The sequence below is a fragment of the Labeo rohita genome, chromosome 3, assembly GCF_022985175.1.
Source record: "Labeo rohita strain BAU-BD-2019 chromosome 3, IGBB_LRoh.1.0, whole genome shotgun sequence".
In the NCBI taxonomy this organism is placed as follows: Eukaryota; Metazoa; Chordata; class Actinopteri; order Cypriniformes; family Cyprinidae; genus Labeo; species Labeo rohita.
This window is the reverse complement of record NC_066871.1, coordinates 38,293,827-38,315,956: the sequence shown is the minus strand read 5'-3', so window position 1 is coordinate 38,315,956 and position 22,130 is coordinate 38,293,827. Positions and strand designations below refer to the sequence as shown.

The 22,130-nt window shown below is 33.6% G+C and overlaps 1 protein-coding gene across 1 annotated transcript; it reads left to right on the top strand.

Moving 5' to 3' along the window:
* Positions 1-81: 81 nt before the first annotated feature.
* Positions 82-12,633, top strand: mcoln1b (mucolipin TRP cation channel 1b). The gene is made up of 13 exons (XM_051106603.1): positions 82-951; positions 1,508-1,758; positions 2,048-2,215; positions 3,524-3,680; positions 5,572-5,653; positions 6,325-6,421; positions 6,863-6,962; positions 7,041-7,147; positions 7,349-7,498; positions 7,586-7,687; positions 8,775-8,897; positions 9,004-9,210; positions 11,222-12,633. The coding sequence occupies exons 1-13, from the start codon at positions 909-911 to the stop codon at positions 11,351-11,353; spliced, it is 1,719 nt and encodes a 572-aa protein (XP_050962560.1). The 5' UTR covers positions 82-908; the 3' UTR covers positions 11,354-12,633.
* Positions 12,634-22,130: the final 9,497 nt, after the last annotated feature.

The following is a 22,130-nucleotide window of genomic DNA, read 5'->3' as shown; positions in this document are numbered from 1 at the left end:
ATACAGTGGGGTCCAACCACCGCTGTATTATTATTTCTAACTAATCAAAGGTCATTTGAGGTCAAAAGTTGACATATATCTTACAGAATTTCCAAATTGTTCATTATTTTACCAAAATAAGAGGGATCATACAAAATGCATGTTGTTTTTTTATTTAGTACAGACAACACATTTCTGTAAAAAAGTATAAGTTATGAGGGTTCCATTAACGTTATTAGTACGTTTGTTCAAAGTTACATGGTCTTGTTCTCGAAATGTAAGCATAAAAGCATGTACACATCCCTCCACAATGTTTGAAAAGTATCAAATAGAACGTTCCCGTAATGTTTGCATAACTAAAGAAAAAATGTTTAAAACATTTGAAAGCTTTTGAACATTTTAGAGAAAATTCAGAAATAACTTAATGGGAACGTTACAAAATCCTCAATATTTTCAAAACTTTTTTTATTTTATTATTATTTTTTAAATATGGGATAGATTTTCATAGAATCTTAAAATATCGTAATATTACATAGGCTATGGTTATATTCGTCTGTGTAATTATATACAATAAAAGTCCCAAACAATTTAACATTGAAAAGTCAACCAGTGAACTTGTCATCGTTTCTCATCATTTCGACACAAACTCCTTATGAAGGTTTTTCAAAAATAAAATGTGACGATTTTAGATTATCTCTCTGTTGTAATAAAGATACATGGTAATTTTCATAGTCATACAGCGACTGTTGCGGACTTTTATTTTGACAGCGCGCCTGTGGTCAGAGCGTCTGATGTTTGTGTTGTTTTTTGCTCGAGTTCAGTCTGCAGTGATGCGGTTCATCCGCGTTTGTTTTTATTTCCTAAACCCATCGATCATATTATCGTGATTTATCTATCAATATCCATTTTTGCTCACCGATGGTCGTAATATGGCGAGCTCTTTCTCCAGACCTTCCGCTCAAGGGGCCACAGGTTAGAAATAATTATTATTAATCGGCGTTATTTTGTTTATATTTCAATTAAATGACTAAAACATTCACGATAGATTTGTGCATTTGAAATATTTATGTTTGTGAGTGTGTTGAATTATCAGGTCTATCCTATATAATTAGCCTGATTGTCAGGATTAAGCAGCAGGTTCATTTATAATCCAAACATTTAATGTCCATGATTGTCAAACCATTGAATAAACCTATTTAGTCTCAATATCACATGGTTAATAATGCGTAGTAATGCCATCTTTAGTACTAATAGACAATAAATATCCATGTAAACCGCATAAATAAAATATATATATTTAATTATTCCAGATTTAGCTCTTGTCCTGTGAATATTTTTATTGATATCGCCATGGCAACAATACTTAAGTAAAAGTACATATAGTAACTATATTAAAGAGGCAAAAATGAAGGTCACCATTGTAATTTTTCAAGTTGTAACTTTTTAAAGTTAATGGGATTTAAACCTCCATTTTTATGCTGCCAGCCCAGATGTTTAACCACTGGTTCACCCATATGTGTCTCTTCAGAGACGGACCGTCTGCTGACTCCCATGATGGGATACGGCTCAGGCGACCTGAACGGTGGATGTCACGGCAGCCCTCCCACCCTGGACGTGAGCATGTCGGGGTCACGGTCGCGGGTTGAGGAAGAGGAGGAAGCCCTGAGGAGGAAGCTGAAGTACTTCTTCATGAGCCCGTGTGATAAATACCATGCCAAAGGCCGTAAACCTTACAAACTTGCCCTTCAGCTGCTTAAGATCATCATAGTCACTGTACAGGTACATTAAGCCACTGAGATCAACCTACAGTATCAACCATGATATTTTTTACATTATTGCTCCTTTAGCAGTCATCCAAAATGACATGCCCCTCTAAAATGGTATTATATTACTGTAAAACCATGATACGTTAATACTTGATTGCTTTCAGAGACATTTATTGAGATTTTTAACACTATGTTACTGTTTTACTGTAGTACAGTTCCTATAGTTGCACGTTTCTGTAATGACATATGTTTCACAGGCCTTTGCATATATTAATGGCTCTCTCTGTCTCTGTCTGTGTCAGCTGGTGTTGTTTGGTCTCAGTAATCAGATGGTGGTGGCGTTTAAGGAGGAGAACACGGACTCCTTCAAGTATCTGTTCCTCAAAGGCTATGTGGATGGGTCGGAGGAGCCGCTGTGTATCCACACGCAGAAAGACGTCTACGATCACATCAAGTATACCATAGAGCAGGTACTGACCCGCAGATTCACATTCATTCTTCAGAAAGCATTAAATGGCTCAGAAGTGACAATAAAGATAATGTTACAAAAGATCCATTTCAATTAAATGCTGTTCTTTTGAACTGAAAATTAAATGTAGCATAGTTTCCACAAAAATATTGGGCAGCACAACTGTTTTTATTATTGTTAATAATCAGAAATGTTTCTTGAGCAGCAAATCAGCATATTAGAATGATTTCTGAAGACTGGAGTAATGGTGCTAAAAATGTAGGTTTGGTCACAGAAATAAATAAATTTTAAATATATTCACATAGGAAACAGTTATTTTAAATTATAATAATATTGCACTGTTTTCACTGTATCTTTAGTCAAATAAATGCAGCCTTGGTGAGCAGAAGAGACTCTCTTCTACAACATTAAACTCCATTAGTACTTTATTAGTAAATTATTTTAAGTAACTGAAGACGTTATATTGATTGCTGCAGTGTTGTTTCAGTAATTGTTGGCTAAGCGGAGGATGTGAGCAACATTAGCACATCAGATGAATGTTGAAACACTGACCTTCATGTCGAAACTCTGAGCAGCAGCAAAGAAAGTGATTATTCATGCAGCCAACAATTTGTAATTGTCTGTTTATTTTAGGATCATATTCTCAATTCAGTGCTGTTTTCTGATTTTTATGTTCAGATTGGAATACTAGTGTAATGCATACTGCATAGTATATACTGAATACTGCATAATGCTTACACAGATATTACACCAAACAGTATGCAATGCAGTATCTCAGACAGTTTTCTCTGTTTTATATTGCACATTTTAACAAATGTAGTTCATGCATACAATAAATTCACGTACTATGTCTAGAAACCATTCTGTACTGGGTAGTAACTGATTGCATGTAATTTTGATTATGTAATCCAATTTAGAAAAATTGAGTACTTGTAATTAGAGTATATTACATTTTAAAATGCTCACAAACAGTTACTTTTACTTTTACAGTTACAGTTTACTTTTACAGTTACCCCGGTTTCCAAAGCCTTGAAGTAATGTAATGCACTTCATGATTTTGTTAAAAATGGAATAGATTTTCTCATGAGTTACATCAAAAAGTAAGAGTAATCAAAAAAGTAATCCGAATACATTACCTAATATGTGTAATCCAGTAGATTACATTTCAAACTGCAATTTCTGTAATGTATTTTGTAATCAGTATTGGACTACAATTTGTAACTTATATAGCCAGTGTTATACAGTGCAGAAGTAGTATGCCAGCAGTAGTTCATCTGTCTCTCTCTCTGTGTTTCTGTCTGTCTGTCAGTACCTGGCTCTGCCGCAGACGTCTGTCGGCAGGTACGCGTATGTTCGAGGTTCAGCTCTAAATGACAGCGCCCTCTATCTGTGCCAGCACTACTACAAGAGAGGCACCATCGACCCAGTTAACGACACATTTGACATCGACCCTCATGTCGTCACTGGTGGGCAGAAAATCCATTTTTGTATATCACACAAATCGATAATTCTGATTTTAAAACCGAGAGTCGTCATGCTGCCTGTTGTTTATGCATTTTAAGATTGATGTTGGCATGTTACTAGGCACAACACAAGGCATAAATATGCAAGACGCACACATATTAGAGAAAGTAGTGCATTATTAATTACATTGAGATATTTGCATTTCATCATTGGAAGGAATGTTTTATTAAAGATATTAGAATTTACACTAGTTTTTCTAATACATGCTACTTGTTATATTGTGAACGACTGATCTGTGTTTATCTTTATTTAATTTTTATTTATTTATTTAATATTATTATTTATTTATTTATTTATTTTTGCCATCTTTTTTCTAAATGTGATATGCCAGTTGCATCCAGATCTGGCTCAATGAGAATAATGATTTGCTTACTTGGTATTTTTGTCTTGTTTTCAAGTACAAATATCAAAAAATTATTCTTAAATCAAGATAAATGTATCTGAGAAGCAAAATGAGTTAAGATAAGATCTTTTAATTGGTCAAACAAGTTAATAAATAAGTTTATGCTTTAAACAAACCAATAAATAAAAAAAAAATTGTGAGAAAAATAAACTTAATTCAAAGGGGAAAATATTATTTTCTTTTAAATTAATAATTTAAAATAGTTATAATTTTAAAATGTATAATACTTGTCTTAAAAATATTTGTTTTCTTGTATTAAGGATAAACACACTTAATTTTGATTAAATAAAATATTAAGTCCTTGTTTTTTAACAAATTAGTTATTAAACTAATTATTATTAAAATTAGTGCTAGGTGACAGTTGATCACGATTAATCGCATCCAAAATAAAACAATTTTGTGTACATAATATATGTGTGTGTACTGTGTATATTTATTATGTATATATAAAGACACACATACAGTATATATTTACACATATACACACATACAGTATATATTTACATATATTTATATATTTAATATATAAACATAACATTTTTCTTAAATATATATTTGCATGTGTATATACATAATAAATATACACAGTACACATACATATATTATGTACACAAAAACATTATTTTGGATACAATTAATTGCCATCATTGCTCAGCTCTATTTAAAATGTATTAAAATTGAGCGAGTTTATGCTTAAAACAAAAATATTATTTAAAAATTTAAAAATAATAATATTTATTTGAATTATTATTATTATTATTATTTATAGTGTTTTTCTTACCAGTATTTTTTTCTTATTTTCAGCATAAATGCAGTTTTTATAAGTTTTTGAGTCCTTGATTTCTATTTTTTTTTTTTTTTTACAGTTCACCTTTCTAAACGATAGAGAAGTCGTTCAACAGTTGTTTCACTTTGAAATGCATCACAATACAGTAGTGAAGTTGTTCACAACTTCCATTTCATGTTGACTTTAGCTTGTCTTTCATCATCATTTCTCTAGACTTGTGCACCACGCTGGTTAAATTAAACTGACTTCATTTAAATGGATTCTGGGATTGTCTTCTTCACAAAGGATACACGTGATGCTGCCTTATAATCATCTATAATAACTATAATCAAGCCAATCCATCTGAGAGAGCAGACGAAATATGCTGGAATAGTGGTGCTCTGAAGTGATTCCTACAGATGAACAGATCGTCTCAGTAGGGTTCAGAGCAGATGTATCCTGAACAACCAGCAAGAGTTTTTCTGTTCAACAAACTGCAACTTAAATTTGAAAGATTCTAAATTTTGCAGAATCTCTGTTTTGATTGTACTGTTGCCTGGCAACACAAAGTTGCTGCCATTTGAATCATCAGTGATTATAATTGAGCTGTTTTTAAACAGAGACCTTTTATTTTGCCCATTTTTGTTTTTGTGTGTTGGTTTAGAATGTATCGGAGTGAATCCACCGCCAGACCCCTTGAATCAACCCCAAAACCACTATGGGAACATCACCCTCAATTTTCAAAAGTGAGGCATACTTTATTTAATTTTATTTTTTTATCTAAATGTGACCGTGGACCACAAAACCAGTCTTGCGTCATGGGTATATTTGTAGAAATAGTCAAAATGTTTAATGTTTTTCTTTTCAAATTATTAGGAAATTAAGTGAACATCATGTTCCATGAAGATATTTTGTAAATGTCTTACCGTAAATATATCAAAAATTAATTTTTGATTAGTAAGGTGCATTGCTAAGAACTTCATTTGTACAACTTTAAAGGTGATTTTTCTCAGTATTTTGATTTTTTTTTTTTTTTTTGCACCTTCAGATTGCAGATTTCCAAATAGCTGTATCTCAGCCAAATATTGACACATATGACTGGTTTTGTGGTCTTGGGTCACAAATAAGGTCATACGAAACACTTCTGTTGTTTATATAGGAAATATAATAATCACAGATCAGAACAAACAGAACATTATTTACTTTTTATCAGCTTTTAACTTCAAATCATCCCCCAAAAAGGTGGTTTAGCTCAATTTTGGGGCCAATTTTGTTGATAAAGTAACTGTAGTTCAGTAACACACACACACACACACACACTGTTAACTGTTCTCAATCGCTGATCTGTGTAAATGTGTCGTTTTTTGCATAATGGTTGCTCAACTTCCTCTCTGAATATCTTTCTGTGTCTTCTCAGGTTGATTAATGTGACTATCCAGTTTCAGCTGAAGGCGATAAACATCCAGACGATTATCAATAATGAAATTCCCGACTGCTACACCTTCTCCATCACCGTACGTGCGGATTTCATGGCACACTAAACTCAATTTGCAAAACTGAATAACATTCATGAACTTCTATCATATTGTCATTCAAGTTTTTTTTTTTATGTTTTTGAAAGAGTTCTTTTCTGCTCAACAAGGCTGCATTAATTTGTTCAAAAACACAGTAAAACTGTGAGATATTATTATAATTTAAATGTAAAAATGAAATTTATTCCTGTCTTATTCTGCAAAGCATCATTCCTCCGATCTTCAGTGTCACATGATCTTTCAGAAATCATTCTAATATGCTGATTTGCTGCTCATGAAACATTTCTAATTATTATCAATGTCAAAAACAGTTGTGAGTATTTTTGAAGAAATAAATGTAGAAACACTTGACCTCAAACTTTTGAACAGTGTATTATTATATTAAGAAATGAGATTTTAATATATATGGCACCTGTGTTTCAGATCCTGTTTGATAACAAGGCTCACAGTGGAAAAGTGAAGCTGAGTTTGCTCAACGAGGCGTCCATTAAAGAGTGCAGAGACCCCAATGTGTCAGGACACGGTGAGACGACGGTGAAAGCTCATTTCTGCCTGTGTGTGATCTTGCTGAAGCTGAACATGTCTCTGTCTCTGTGTCCAGGGGACAGTTACGCACGTGTTGCCTTCGATGTGTTGGTGGCGGTGGTTTGCAGTCTGTCTCTGGTGTTGTGTGGACGCTCCATCCTTAGAGGAATCATCCTGCAGCACGTAAGTAGGGCCCTGCGATTTACACAAAGCAGAAAACACAGAATCCAGTCATAAAAACAGAATTTAGTGTGTAATCCGGAATGTTAATGTAATTTAACTGTTAAAACTGAACAAAAACACAAAAAATGTAATCCAGTAGAATAGGGCCCTAGCTGAGTTTTAATTCACAATCTAAATTTCACAATTCTTCTGCATTGGCAGGAGTTTGTGTGTTATTTCCGTCAGTCTCTGTGCCGGTCGGTGAGTTGGGGCGACCGTTTGGAGTTCATTAACGGCTGGTATCTGCTGCTCATCATCAGCGACGTTCTCACCATCATCGCCTCCTTCATCAAGATCGCCATCGAGACCAAGGTGACACACACACTTACCATCAAATGCTGAAGCTCTTGCTGTTTGAGAAACACTGTGAGCTGATTGGTGCTTGTGTTTGTGCTGCAGAACCTGTCGTCATACGATGTTTGCAGTATTTTGATGGGAACCTCCACTCTGTTGGTGTGGGTTGGTGTGATACGATACTTCAGCTTCTTTCAGAAATACAACGTAAGTCATAATTGGTTATTCCTCTAAGATTTGTTTTATTTCACATGTCACATTTAACCCCAGAATTGAGAGGAAAAAAAAATATATTTTTATATATTTTATATGTTTTCTATTAAGAAAATGAAGCCTATTAAGATTTAAATTGTAATGATAGGCAATTTCAATTTTTATTTCAATGTAATTTTTAGTAATTACATTGTGTGTCATTTTTTATTAGCTTTTAAAATGTCTATATAGTTTTTACACATTTTTACTTCAGTTATTTTAAATAATTATTTAATTTTTTATTATATTTTTATTATTATAATTATTTTAAATAAAAATGGTAAATATTTCCTTGGCAACTAGCCAATAAAATAAATTAGTTATTTTTTCCTGTATTTTATTTTATTTCAGTTAAAGTTTATTTTATTTTAAGTATTAAAAGTAGTTTACATTCTAGCTACTGTAATCTGTCTGAATGTTTTGCTTTTTTGTAGTTCTTGTTGATGATTTTTATACTGTAATGCAGTGATTTTTCTGCTGTATTATTGTTTTAATTCAAATCAGCATAAATTAAATTCAGTACAACAAATACAACTTTGATGTTACCTGGAACTGTAGTCTACAAACTTTACAGAGTATGTATTTATTTATTTATTTATAATAAATGTGTATATATAAATATATATATATATATATATATATATATATATATATATACACACACACAACTATTTAAAAATCTGGAATCTGAGGGTGCAAAAAAATCAAAATATTGAGAAAACTATATGTATATGTATATGTATATATATATATATATATATATATATGTGTGTATATATGTGTATATATAATACATATACATATACATATATGGGGGGAATTTACATAATTTAATTGACAATGTAAAAACACCTTGAATATTTGGTCCTCATTGGTCGTAATAATAGGCTTAATTTCCTTTGTGAATGAATGAATACATTTTTCTATTGATTTTGTCTTGAAATACATTTTTGACAGGCTTTTTGAGATTCACATTTCTTCTTTCCTCATTTGTTTTATTTTTTTCCCACAACGTGATGTGAATTGTCTGATCTGTTGTCAGATTCTGATTGTGACTTTACGAGCTGCGTTTCCAAACGTGATCCGATTCTGCTGCTGTGCTGCTGCCATTTACATGGGCTACTGCTTCTGCGGCTGGATCGTCTTGGGACCCTACCACGCGAAAGTATGCTATACTTCAGTGTATTACAACGCTAAAGAATGATATATTTCTTCACTAGCCATATATGTTGATATGTCCATGTCTTCTGATCTCTGTCTCTCCATCTCAGTTCCGCTCTCTGTCTACGGTGTCGGAGTGTCTGTTTTCCCTGATTAACGGAGACGACATGTTCGCCACGTTCTCGGAGGTGGAGCAGAGCGGGACGCTGGTGTGGGTGTTCAGTCAGTTCTATCTCTACACCTTCATCTCGCTCTTCATCTACATGGTGCTGTCGCTCTTCATCGCGCTCATCACCGGAGCCTACGACACCATCACTGTGAGTCCAGATCAGTGCTATCATTGTTAACTAAACTGATAAAAACCTTTACACTGTTAACTGAGATAAAATAAAATAAAATTCCCTTGGTTTCACAAACAAGGCTTAGGCCTAGTCCTGGGCTAAAATGTAAGTCTGAGCTGTTTCAGCTGAAAGAATCTTGCACTGATTGATCTTGAAATACGTCAGTGCCCTTGTTTTGTTTCAGGATGTACACCAGTAATGTTTTTTCTAAGGCATGTTTATAAAAATTACTTTAATGTCTTAATTGAACTGTGGCCTAATCCTGGCTTAGTGAAACCAGCACCTATACTTCTAGTAAATATTTCTACTTTTCGTTTGGTTTGTTATTTTAAAGTTTTACTTGAACTTAAATGAAACTTAATCTAAATATTCATTTAAATAATACATTTACTTACAGTTCTTTTGAGAGCAAAAACTCAGAGCATGCCAGATACAAAGCGAGAGAAAGAAAATATAAACATTGCGAGATATAAACTAGCAATTCTGAGAATAGTAAGTCCAGATTGTAAACTATAATCTTGCAAATGCAAGAAAAAAGTCAGAATTGTGAGAGAAAACTTTGCAGCTACCTTTATTTAAAACTTAGATGTAAACTCAGAATTCAGTAACAAAAAAAAGCCAGAATCATGAAATGTAAAGTCAGATTTTGCAAAAAAAAAAAAAAAAAAAAAGTCAGCAACTCAGAATTCAAAGAAGAAGAAAAAATTCAGAATGTATGAATCTAAAATTCAAAAAGTCCTAATTGTGAAATGTAAAGTCAGAATTCTAAGAAAAAAGTCAGAATTGTGAGATATTTTACTTGGAATTATTTATATATTACAATTCTGACTGTATTTATTTATTTATTTATTATTTTTTGCCAGAAATAAATGCAAAGCTGCAAGAAACAAACCTTCTGAGAAGAAAAGTCTGAATTGTAAGACAAACGTGCAATTGCAAGAAAAGTCACGATTACCTTGTTTTTTTATTTAATTATTTTTATTTATTCATTTATTTTTAATCAAAAAAAAAGTATTGTGAAGTGTAAAATCAGAAGTCTTAAGGGAAAAGTAAATATTGCAAGATATAAACTGAAATATGAAATCAGAATTGTTTATCTCGCAATTCTGAGAAGACTGAAAGTCACAATTAGATTTTTTTTTTTTTTTAAACAACTTGGATGTAAATTTAGAATTCAGTGAAGAAAATCAGAATCATGAGATGTAAAGTCAGATTTTGACTTAAACTCAATTCTGAGGGAAAAAAAGTTAATAATATTTTGAAATGTTAACTCATAATTCTAAGAAGAAAACTGAAGATGTAGACTTGGATTAGTTTTTTTATATTTAGCAGTTCTGACTATATTCATTTATTTTTTTGGCCAGATGTACACTGCAAGATACAAACTTTCTGATAAGAAAAATGTGAATTGTGAGACATAAACATGCAATTGTGAGAAAAATTTCAGAATTGTCTCAATTACCTTGTTTTGTTTTTATTCCATAGTGGAATTAAAGATAATAGTGGAGTCAAAAAAAAAAAAAGGAATTGCATGATGTAAACTAAGAAAAACTTAAAGAAAAACTAAGAAAAGAAGTCAAAATTCCAAGATATAAACTGAAATGTAAAATCAGAATTGTTTTTTTCAATTCTGATTTTGTGATTTGTGAGATAAAAAATCACAATTACTAAAAATAATTACTAATAATTTTTTTAACAACTTTAAAAAAAAAAAAAAAAAACGCTCAGAATTCAGTGGAGAAAAAAAAGCCAGAATTATGAGAAATTAAACAAAAGTCATCAGAACTGCAAGCTGTAGACTCGGAATACTAAGAAAAAAATCAAAATTGTGAGATTTAAACTCAATTCTGAAAAAAAAAAAGTCAAAATTTATTTTGTGGGTGAAACTGGCTCCTGTGTAATTTTTAGACAGTATGTCTAGCTAAAAAAATAAACATTTAAAAACACCTATCAGAAATGTTTTTCTCTCTGTGTGTTTTTTGTTCAGCAACAAACCCAAGACGTGCCGCATGTGTCCGAACTACACTGTTTCATCGCCGAATGCACCGACACGCCAACTTCTGGAAACTTCCGCAGCCCAGAGCCGTCCACATGCTCGCTCTTCTGCTGCTTCAACTAGACAGACTGTGTTTGTGAAGGGGATTTTGGGTAACACTGCATTTGGCACACAGGAGAGGAGGAAACACACACTTCTTTGTTTGTTTGTTTGTTTACAGGTAAACTGTTGTAGCTGCACTGATAGAGACGATCTCAGCATGCAGCTTTTTAATGTGTTAGAAATAATGAGCTGAATTTGTTTGCATATTCATGAGCATTTCAGCTTTGTGATCAGGACTTAAACCACTAGACCAGCTAAAGGGAACTGCACCCTCTAGAGTCGTGGAGGAGTTACAGCACACAAAATGACACACAAATTGAAACAGGAAAACAACTTTATATTTCAGGTAAATCTCAAAACCTAATGTCCAGGTCATATTTTACCCTAAAAACAAAAATTGAGAAATTATATTTTGCTTAAATAAAATGAAGGCTTTTTCATTACAGCTATGGGGTTTAGCATTTTATTTTAGGTTGAAATATGACCTGCACATTATCTAGACATGTTTAGAGAGTTACAGCACACAAACATAAATGAAAACACACTTTTCCAGCATTATTTTTCAGGTGCTTTGGTGAATCTCAGAACAAAATGTCCAGGTCACGTTTCACCATAAAACTGAAACACATTATAATTATAAATTATAAAACATCATAATGTTTTGCTTTGTGAGATTATTTTCATGACGATTAAAATGTCTTTTTTGTAGTATAATTTGTAGTACTCTACTACAATAAAAGCTACTGGAATTATTTTTCAGTTTAATCTACATAAATTTAAATAGAAAGAGCAGCAAATACATGACAAAAACTTTGAGAAAAATTGTTTTGAAAATTGTTCATTTCTCTTTTATTTTAGGTTAATATATGATCTAACCCTAAAATCGAAGGCTAGAAATAAATTACATTGTACATTACATTTACAAGAAAATAAAGCCTTTTTAGGACCGTTGTGAAGTTTTGCTTTGTAAGATTATTTTCATGACAATTAAATAATTTAATTGTAAATGATACTACTGTATTACAGTTGAAGTTAATTTTCATGTTAAATCTGCTTACATTTAAGATGCAGATTCAAGTAAAATAAATACATGACAAATAATTTGAGAGAAAATGTGTTTTTTTTTTTTTTCATAAAAATAATACCACAATGCAACAGAAATAGGCTTTGACTTCTTATATGCCAAACAATATTGTTTGTTTCACTTTTATTTTAGGTTAATACATGATCTGCACATTTTCAGGTGACATTTAACCCTAAAATCGAAGGCAAAAAAAAAAAAAAAAAAAAAAAAATATATATATATATATATATATATATATATATATATATATATATATATATATATATATATATATTGCCTTCAATTTTAGGGTTAAATGTCACCTTTAATTACACACACACACACACACACAATTATTTAATTGTCATGAAAATAATCTCTCAAAGCAAAACTTCACAACGGTCCTAAAAAGGGTTTATTTTCTAAAAACAAAAAATAATAATAATAATTATTAAATAATTTAATTGTAAATGATACTACTGTATTACAGTTACAGTTAATTTTCATGTATCTGCTTACATTTAAGATGCAGATTCAAACTAAAAGTACAAAAAATACATGACACAGAAATAATTTGAGGGAAAATGTTTTTTGTCATCAAAATAATGTCACAATGCAACAAATATTATGTTCATTTAATTAACTATGCCATGACATATAAATGCATTTATAATGGGAATTATGCTACAAAATAGGTTTTGTTTTCTTACATGCAAAAATATTGTTTCTCATTCATTTTGAAATACGACCTGCACATTTTCTTGACTGATTTCTTGAGATTTGCCTTATACTTTTTATTCCTTTTCGTATGCATTCATATGGTTGCAGCTGTGTATTATATAGCTTAATGCTTTTATCTCATTTTTTGAGAACATTTTGCGTCTATATTATATATTGCTTATGTTTCATATGCACGTTATGATATTAGTGCTTTGTTGGAAGAGGAGTGTCATATGGATGATAATATCACTCTTTCTTCTCTAGCCAGTGCTTTGTTTCAAACGTTTCTCCACACAAGTGAGTGTCGGTGTGCTTAAAAGGAAGCATAGCTTGCAGGTTTATTTTGTCATTAATATTAATGTGGACGGTGTATCGTACCTGTCCCTGGTGCATTTGCTTCTTTCAAGGCCATCACACACACACACACACACTGGTGTTTGAGAAGCCTTGGGCATCTTGAGAGCTTTTCTCTGCATATTGACACTCGGGTCAGTCCATCAGGGAATTACTATGCTGACAAAGAGATGCTTTGAGTGTTTTCTGTTTGTTTTCGGTCGATACCGAGCTGATATCGGTCTATTAATGCTTAGTTAGATTAATTACTAATTATTTAGAAAGCATAAACATGAGGGACCGGGAACCAGGACTAAACGGGAACGTTTCCAACGGATCATTCTGATTACTGTATGCTGTTTATGAGCTCTCTGTGTAGTATATTTATTGACTTTCAGCTTGTGGCAGTTTAATATCAGATTCGCTCATGCGTGACTTCATCTAGTGCTCTGAAACTGAGAGAATCTGATTAGATTCGCTGTTTTTGTGCTGCAGAGGACGGCGGTTTTGCTTTGATGTAATTGTTTCTTACCCAGAAGTAGTTTCTTAACATACATTGAGTTAACTGCTGTTATTTTGGGGATATATAATGAGATGTGGGGTTTAAAGTACTTGAAATGCTGTTTTGTTTTAATGTTTTAATATTTTAATTTATGGGGTCTAACTGTAAGCTGAGATGCATTTGGTTTGTGTGTCATTAGTGCCATTTTTTTTTTTTAACGAAGGGAATGTTTGTGTTTTTTTAACAATGCAGAATTTTGCACTTTTTTAAGTTTGTAATTTATTTGGGAAAGATTATTCTATATCTGCTGTTTTGTGTACGAGTTACTCTCAGTTAAAATGATTGATATGAACACTCTCCGTTATCTTCGTAAACACAGACATATGTTAACACAAATCTCAACTATTAAAGTCACAAATAAAATACATCTGTGAATGTCAATATCAAACATTCTCTCTCGTTTTGTTTCATGAATTTAATCACTGAAATAAATCACTGCATTTTTTTTTAAAAGACCTGAAAATAAAACAGTCTAATGTTGTTTGATAATAAAAATAATCTAAAAAAAGAATAATAAAACAAAATTAATGGTAATGATCTTTAAAAAAACAGACTATTCTACATTTTGTATTTATTTATTTATTTTTCTCCCTTTTTTGTATTTTTCCTTGGAATTTTGAGTTTATATCTCACATGTCTGTTTTTTTTTTTCCCCACTAATTTCTGAAAATACTTCAGAATTTTCATCTCACAATTCTGACATTTGTTTTCCTTAGAATTCTAAATTTTTATCTCATGATTCTGAAATGTTTTTTCCTCAGAATTTGGAGTTTATGTTTATGTTTATATCCCTTTTTTTCATAATTACTTTTTTTTGCAATTCTGAGTTTTGATCTCATGATTCTATTTTTTTTCCCTGCATAATTCAGAGTTTTTTTGTTTGTTTGTTTGTTTTTTTGTTTTTTGTTTTTTCAGAATTTTCATCTTACAATTCTGACTTTTTTTTCTTAAAATTCTGAGGTTTTGTTGAGAAATTCAGTTTTTTTTTCCTTTCTGAATTCTGAATTTTCATCTTACAATTTCGATTTTTTTTCCCCCCTCAGAATTTTACAATTCTGAATTTTATTTCTTGGAATTCTGAGTTTATATCTCACAAATTAGATTTTTTTTTTTTTCTTCTGAAAATACACCTTGGAATTCTGACTTTATTCTTGCAGTTCTGAGTTTACATTGCACAGTTCATACTTTTTTCCCCCTCTAAATTCTGAATTTTCATCTTAATTATGCCATTTGTTTTTGCCATTTTTTCCCCTCAGAATTTTGAAGTTTTATGTTGTGCAATTCTGAGTTTTTTCATCGCGATTATCTCCCAGTTACTTTTTTTTTTTTTGTAATTATTTTTTTCCTTGCAGTTCAGGGTTTTCATCTCATAATTCTGATGTTTTTTCCCTGGCAGAATTCTGAGAGTTTTTTATTTATTTATTTATTTATTTATTTATTTATTTTATTCAGAATTTTCATCTCACAATTTTGAGTTTTTGTTGAGAAATTCAGTTTTTTTTTTCTGAATTCTGAATTCTTTTTTAATCAATTTATTTATTTTTGAGCTGGCAACATGCACATTTATACTCTGGTTCAGACTACTATATAGCCTACATAAAGTGAGTGCAGTGACACAGATGGTCCAGTAGATGGAGCAGTGAACATCATGAGATGCGGCTCTGCTGTGCTTCATTTACTAACTGTCTGGAGAGAGAAAGGAGACTAGAAAGGGAGGCGGGGCTGTGAATCAAGAGCCAGACTCCTGAAGAAAACAGACACAATAAAAATGACATTGATAAATGAAAGCTGGCAAACCAATGGAATGCCTCTGTGCTTCAGTCACAACACGAGCGCCAACAACACAAATCTACATTTTAAATAGAGACACAATCTGCGTTCCTATCAAAAGGCAAATCCAGCTGTGAAGAAACCTCCACAAGAACATCAGCACAAGAACACCAGTATTTGGCATTTGAGAAGACAGAGATATGCTATGGATGAGTGACGTGATCAGATGTGTCAGTGGGACACAAGTGTCGTCCGGTTCTCTTAACGCTCACATGCATTATTCAGTGCAGGATGGAGCCACAGGAAGCACAATCGACCATCAGATGGACCGATAGACTGGAGACTCGAGCCCAAGGGAGAGAAGAGAGCGCCGTTCCTCCATGTCCTGCATTAAAGGTGGCCTGTTACCTGTCAGTCTGTCACCTGAGGCCTGAATATTTAATGTATATGCCATTTGTTCCAGGAGTTTTACTGTGCTCATGTAAAGTGATGTTGAAGAGGCTTTTAAAATCAGGTAAAGGACCTCGAGAAGAACGGTCCGAGTCCAGTTTTGATATTAGATGGTATTAGAATTGTTTTTATTCAGAAATTCAATTAATGGACATTCTGTACTACATTTTATATAGTAATAATAAATCTAATATTCTATTTAAGCTGCTGCTTCTTATTCTTCTTCTTAGACTAAAATGTATACATTCACCAAACCTGTGTCAGACCTTCAGACTGTTCTGACTTGATCAGACTTACTCTTTTCCTAAAAATGAAGATTAAAAAACATAAAAATACCATTGACTTACATTGATGGAATGTTCATATGAGCCCAGACTCATCAAGCTCCAACTGTCATAATTCAAATTTAAACTCAGAATTTCTTGAGGCTCAATCAAGCTTCTATTCTAATCCATTCAAACTCCTTCAAGATTCTATTCTGTCTAATATTTCTAGCTAGTTGGCTGCTTCCAGGCTGGCTTTAAAGTGGTTTTGGCACAGTTTTAGCTAATCAGGCTGGTCTTAGCTGGTCCAGCTAAGTTCAAACTAGCTACTTTCAGCTTAAACCAGCGAAGACTAGACAACTGGCCTAGGCTGGTATTAGCTGGTTTTTAGCTGACGTTTTGTTAAATCACCTGGTTTTTAGCTGGTTTTAACCATTTTATAGCTGGCTTTTTGTTAAATCAGCTGGTTTTAACTGGTTTCTAGTTGTTTTTTTTACTGAATCAGCTGGTTTTAATTGTTTAAACTGGCTTAATCAGCTGGTTTTAACTGTTTTATAGCTAAAATCAGCTGGTTTTAGCTGGTTTTAACTATTTTCTAGCTTTTTAAAAAATATATATCAACTGGTTTTAGCTGGTTTTAACTGTTTGATAGCTGGCTTTTTGCTAAATCAGCTGGTTTTAACTGGTTTCTAGCTGTTTTTCTTTTTTACTAAATCCACTGGTTTTAACTGTGTTTTTTTACTGAAGCAGCTGGTTTTACCTGTTTTCATTCGTGTTAGCACTGTGTTAAATCAGGTTAAAACATACTAGTGCTAGCAGCATGCTAATCATGTTAGAAACATGCCAACAAAATGGTAATACCTTGCTAATCATGCTAGATACATGCTAATAACATCCTAATCATGCTAACAACATGCCAGTACCTTGCTAATCATACTAGCAACATGCTAGTAAAATGTTAATCATGTTAAAAACATGTCAGCAACATGCTAGAAACACCCTAGTAACCATCTTGGGTACCATATCAACTGCAAAGCAACAACATAGCCCAGGTACTCTAGCAACAGCCCTAGAAACCACCTGGGTACCCTTGCAACCACGTAGCAACACTTTCGCTACCGCCGCTAGTACCCAGGCAACTACATAGCAACATCCTAGCAACCAACCCAGGTACACTAGCAACCACCCTGAGTACCCTAGCAACCACATAGCAACACCCTAACAACCACTCAGAGTACCTTAGCAACTGCATAGCAACCACCCCAGGTAGCCTAACAATATGTTTTTTTTAATCTGTTTTTTTTCTGATGGACTGTACGGCCTTGAAAACATTTAAACTTTAATCTTTAAAGCTATTTTACATTTCAAACTACTTCAGACTGAAAACCTTCAAACTTAAAGCTTATAAAACTTTTTTAGACTTTCTGGCTAGGCTTTTTCAAGCCAACTTAAAGTTTGTCTTTAAGTTAAATTAACTTAAACTTTAAGTTTCAATCTAGTCTAAAAATAAATATATTATTTTAATAATAATTTTACTATAAACAATAAATATGACAATCGGTATACCCACGGTATACCGTAAACACACAAGTTAACCTTTAAAATCGCTAAATCCTGTTGCTCACTTATAAAAGTATGAGGGTTGCTTGAGAAAGCAAAGTAACCAAAAAAGCTTACTTAAAGCTCATTTAAAATAAGTTTTCCCTGTGTATTTACAGTACGTAAACCTTCTCAGAAATTTATTTTATCTAAAGGCTAATGTACTGAGGCATCTTAAAGTAATTAACGCAGCGGTATAATGTTATTCAATCATTATATTTCCGTTCTCATAATTGTCCTGCTGTTAGAGGTTGTGTCGGGCGTGAGGCGTGCACGAGCGTGTGCCTCATTAGCGTTTATAAGCTGAATGTTAATCAGGTGCGGTGCCGGCATGTTCCTGTCTCCAGGGTAACCGCGCTACCGCTTGCATGTGTGAACTCGACGGTGTGCGCGCGCACGGAACGCTGAACGCGGGATTTGCATGCATGCGCTGACATCTCCACCCGTGCAGAAGAGTTTGTGTGGATGTGTGCGTGCGCACATGAATGCCGACACACTCCCAGTCCATCTGCGTATTTGCTTTGAGCTGTGGTCTGATGTTTTTGAGAGTGCCTGCATTTATTTATTATTATTATTATTATTATTATTTCTTTTCAGAGGCTGTTTGTGTTTTACCGCCGGACGATAGTAGGCTGTACAATGTTGTTAGGACTTTTTCCTGTGTTATATATGGAGTTGCCTGAATATTATTATGAGAAGTGATTTACATTGACCAGACACTTTTCCTGTGCCCTTAGTTCAAGAAGTATTTTTCTAGTCTTTTTTTCCACCGCATTTGGGAAAAAAACAACAACAACAACAAAAACATCAACAAAAGGTTCATTAGTTCAACAAAGAGTCATGAACCGAACAAAACCAACCAGCTTAGAGATGAATCATTGTGAAAAAGGTATTTTAAACATCAGACAAAAGAACAAATGTACTTAAACGGGTCATGACATGGATTTTTTTTTTTTCTTTTTGTAACAAGTAGTATGTGGAAAAATTATTATTTTCAACTCTCATTCTGACCCTCTGTCTAAAACTTGTTTTAAATGGCATGTCCTCTAAGACTTCTCAGTAATTGGCTACTGTTATGATTGGCTAACGTCTTTGCATAGGAAACAGTATCTGCATGTGAATGTTTTGACAACATGATTAAAAAAAAACAGTAATTTCTAGACAAAGCATTACAAAATCATTTTACTTACCGTTTGTGATGCAGCTGCAGTCAGAGCTAGTAGTGCTTCATCTTTCAACAAATGTTTCTGGGATCCTTCAGATATCTGTACAAAGATGCGAACAAGCTGTTTGAAACTGAATGCGCCAAAGCGAACGTTCTTTCACTTTATTTGTCCTATTGATGAAAGACCCAAGCAATTGGACTGTGTCAGAAAGCGAATGTGCATCTGTATACTGTGTCCAGTGTGAACAAGATAACGGCAGTGATTGTAATTTCTATTTGCCTTTGACGTGACGTGACGTGACGCGACGCGACGCGACGCGACGCGACGCGACTTGCATTCAGTGTAATCAAGTGTCAATCCGTTGACAGATCAAGGCAAATTTAATTTCTAATGTCATGACCCCTTTAAATTCTTTATGAATATCACAAATAAAATATGGTAAATAAAACTTTTGAATTAAGGCCCATTTACACTAAGATTAATAACTATAAAGATAATAGCCTATGTAATGCACAACAATGGATGATAACTTTTGTTGTCAATAGCGTGCACTGCAGTTTTGTTGTCTGCCGATTTAAATGTTTATGCTCTTTAAAGTTAGGTGTATTCTGATTGGCTGTCAGTGTTTTCAAAAATGGCTCTGAATGACATTGTTTCCAACAACATTGTTCCTCTGTTTTGTTGTCGTTATAGTTGTGCTGTCGACTGCCATACTTTTCTAGGTTTTCTAGGTCTAATCAGTGTAAGTAATGATTAAATAATTGTAGAATAATTATTTCTGCCAGAATTATTCACAACCGCCATTGTACAGTAATAATGTTTGAAGAATAATGTTTTAGTGAAAAATGATGGTAATACTTAATTCAAGCTCAGAATTATTCAGAATACATCACATCTGATTGAATACGGATGATTGCATATGGTCTAGCCATAATCGCATTTTAAATCAGATCTAAACTTTTTGGTCGTAACTCCTTACAGCTCTGGTAATATTCTACATTGAAAACGAATGACTTCTGTTCTGTTTTTTAAAGATAGTGGACATTCTCTGAAGGAAATGGACAATATCTTTTACATTTGCATACAACTGTCACATTTGCCCCCCTAGTGGTCGCACAGAACTTTCACACTGGTCCTAAAGGAACTATTAAAGGAGAAGTCCACTTCCAGAACAAACATTTATAGATAATGTACTCGCCCCCTTGTCATCCAAGATGTTGATGTCTTTTTTCTTCAGTCCTAAAGAAATTATGTTTTTTTAAGAAAACATTTCAGCATTTTTCTCCATATAGTGGACTTCTGTGGTGCCCCGAGTTCAAAAACTATCCCAGCCGAGAAAGAAGGGTCTTATCTAGCAAAATGATTGGTTATTTAAAAATAATAATACAATTTATATACTTTTTAGTGTCAAACACTCATCTTGTCTTACTCTGCCTGAACTTTTTTTCTGGTTTTCTGGTTCAAACTCCCATCTCATGTTCTCCCTCAACTTCAAAATCGCCCTATATCGCTGTTTTACCTTTTTTGTTAAGGGTGTTTGATCTTCTTTGCATGTTCACTTCGCAAAGACTGGGTCAGTACTTCTGCAGCGATGTAGGATGATTTTGAAATGATTTTTGAAGTTGAGGGAGAAAATACAATTGGAGTTTTTCGACATACCCTAACTGTCTTGAACCAGAATACACACAGTTCAGTTTTTTTAATGAAAATAACCGATCATTTCGCTAAATAAGACTCATCTTCCTCGGCTGGGATCGTTTGAAGCTGCATTTAAACTGCATTTTGGAAGTTCAAACTCGGGACACCATAGCAGTCCATTATATGGAGATAAATAATGGAAAAAAATGGTAAAATAAATTATTTGAATGAATATGATCAATGTACAAGTATATCCACACAAAACAAAAGACCCTAAATATGTTTGATTAATGAATTTGCTATTTACTTCTTTGCTTCTGCTCTGAAGTTTCTGAATCAGGGCTGTTTTTGTTTTAGGGAGTGTTTGTTCCTGTCATGTTTCTAGCTCAGGCTTGTGTTTTTGTGCGAGTGCCAGTGTTCTCGAGCCGAGTTGCCCAGCTGCAGGGCTGATCGCTGGCATTGGGGAAAAAACAATCAGATAAATAGCATAGGAAGTGAGTGGCGGCTCAAACGCCCCGCCCCTTCCTGCCGGTTCGGCACCGTCCCCTACCGCAAGGGTCAGGATATTTCCTCCCTTTGTGTGCACTCCTGAAGGGGGCCAAAACGTCCGTCACCAACTCACTTTCGCGTTTGAGCTCTCAGAGGTCTGGGCTCTCTAAAATGTCACCCTTTATTTTGCCTGGACGCTGTGCTGTTGCTAAGCATGAGGTCATCGCGCCACTCCAAAAGCTCTATGATGTCATAGTTGAGTCAAAGCAAAGGTTCTATTGATACGTAACAAATCCAGCCTGGTTTGTTGCACCTGTTTGTGCATTAAATATTCAGTGATATTCCTATATGGGTGTGTACAGGAGCCTGGTGAGACTGACATGTGACTGTATTCAAATGATGAGGCTGGATATTAAACAGAAGTAGGAAAACATGAGCAAATACAGTACCAGGGTGGGAATTGACGATGCAATTAATTGTAAAAAAAACTGAGAGGGAGAGGACAGTTTCATACTGACAGGTCTGTAAGAGCGTGATCTATCAGAGAGGCTCATGGTACCCGGCTGAAACCGCTGAGAATAAATACAATAAAAGTTTTTTGTATGCTTTGCCGTTCAGAAACGCATCAGCTTCTGCTGGAGGAACATTTACATGCAGCTTTGTTTGTCAGAAAAGGAGAGCGCTCACGAGACAGAAAGGCAGACAGACATGCCGAAAGCCCACCCTGTGTCCCACCGTCTCCACA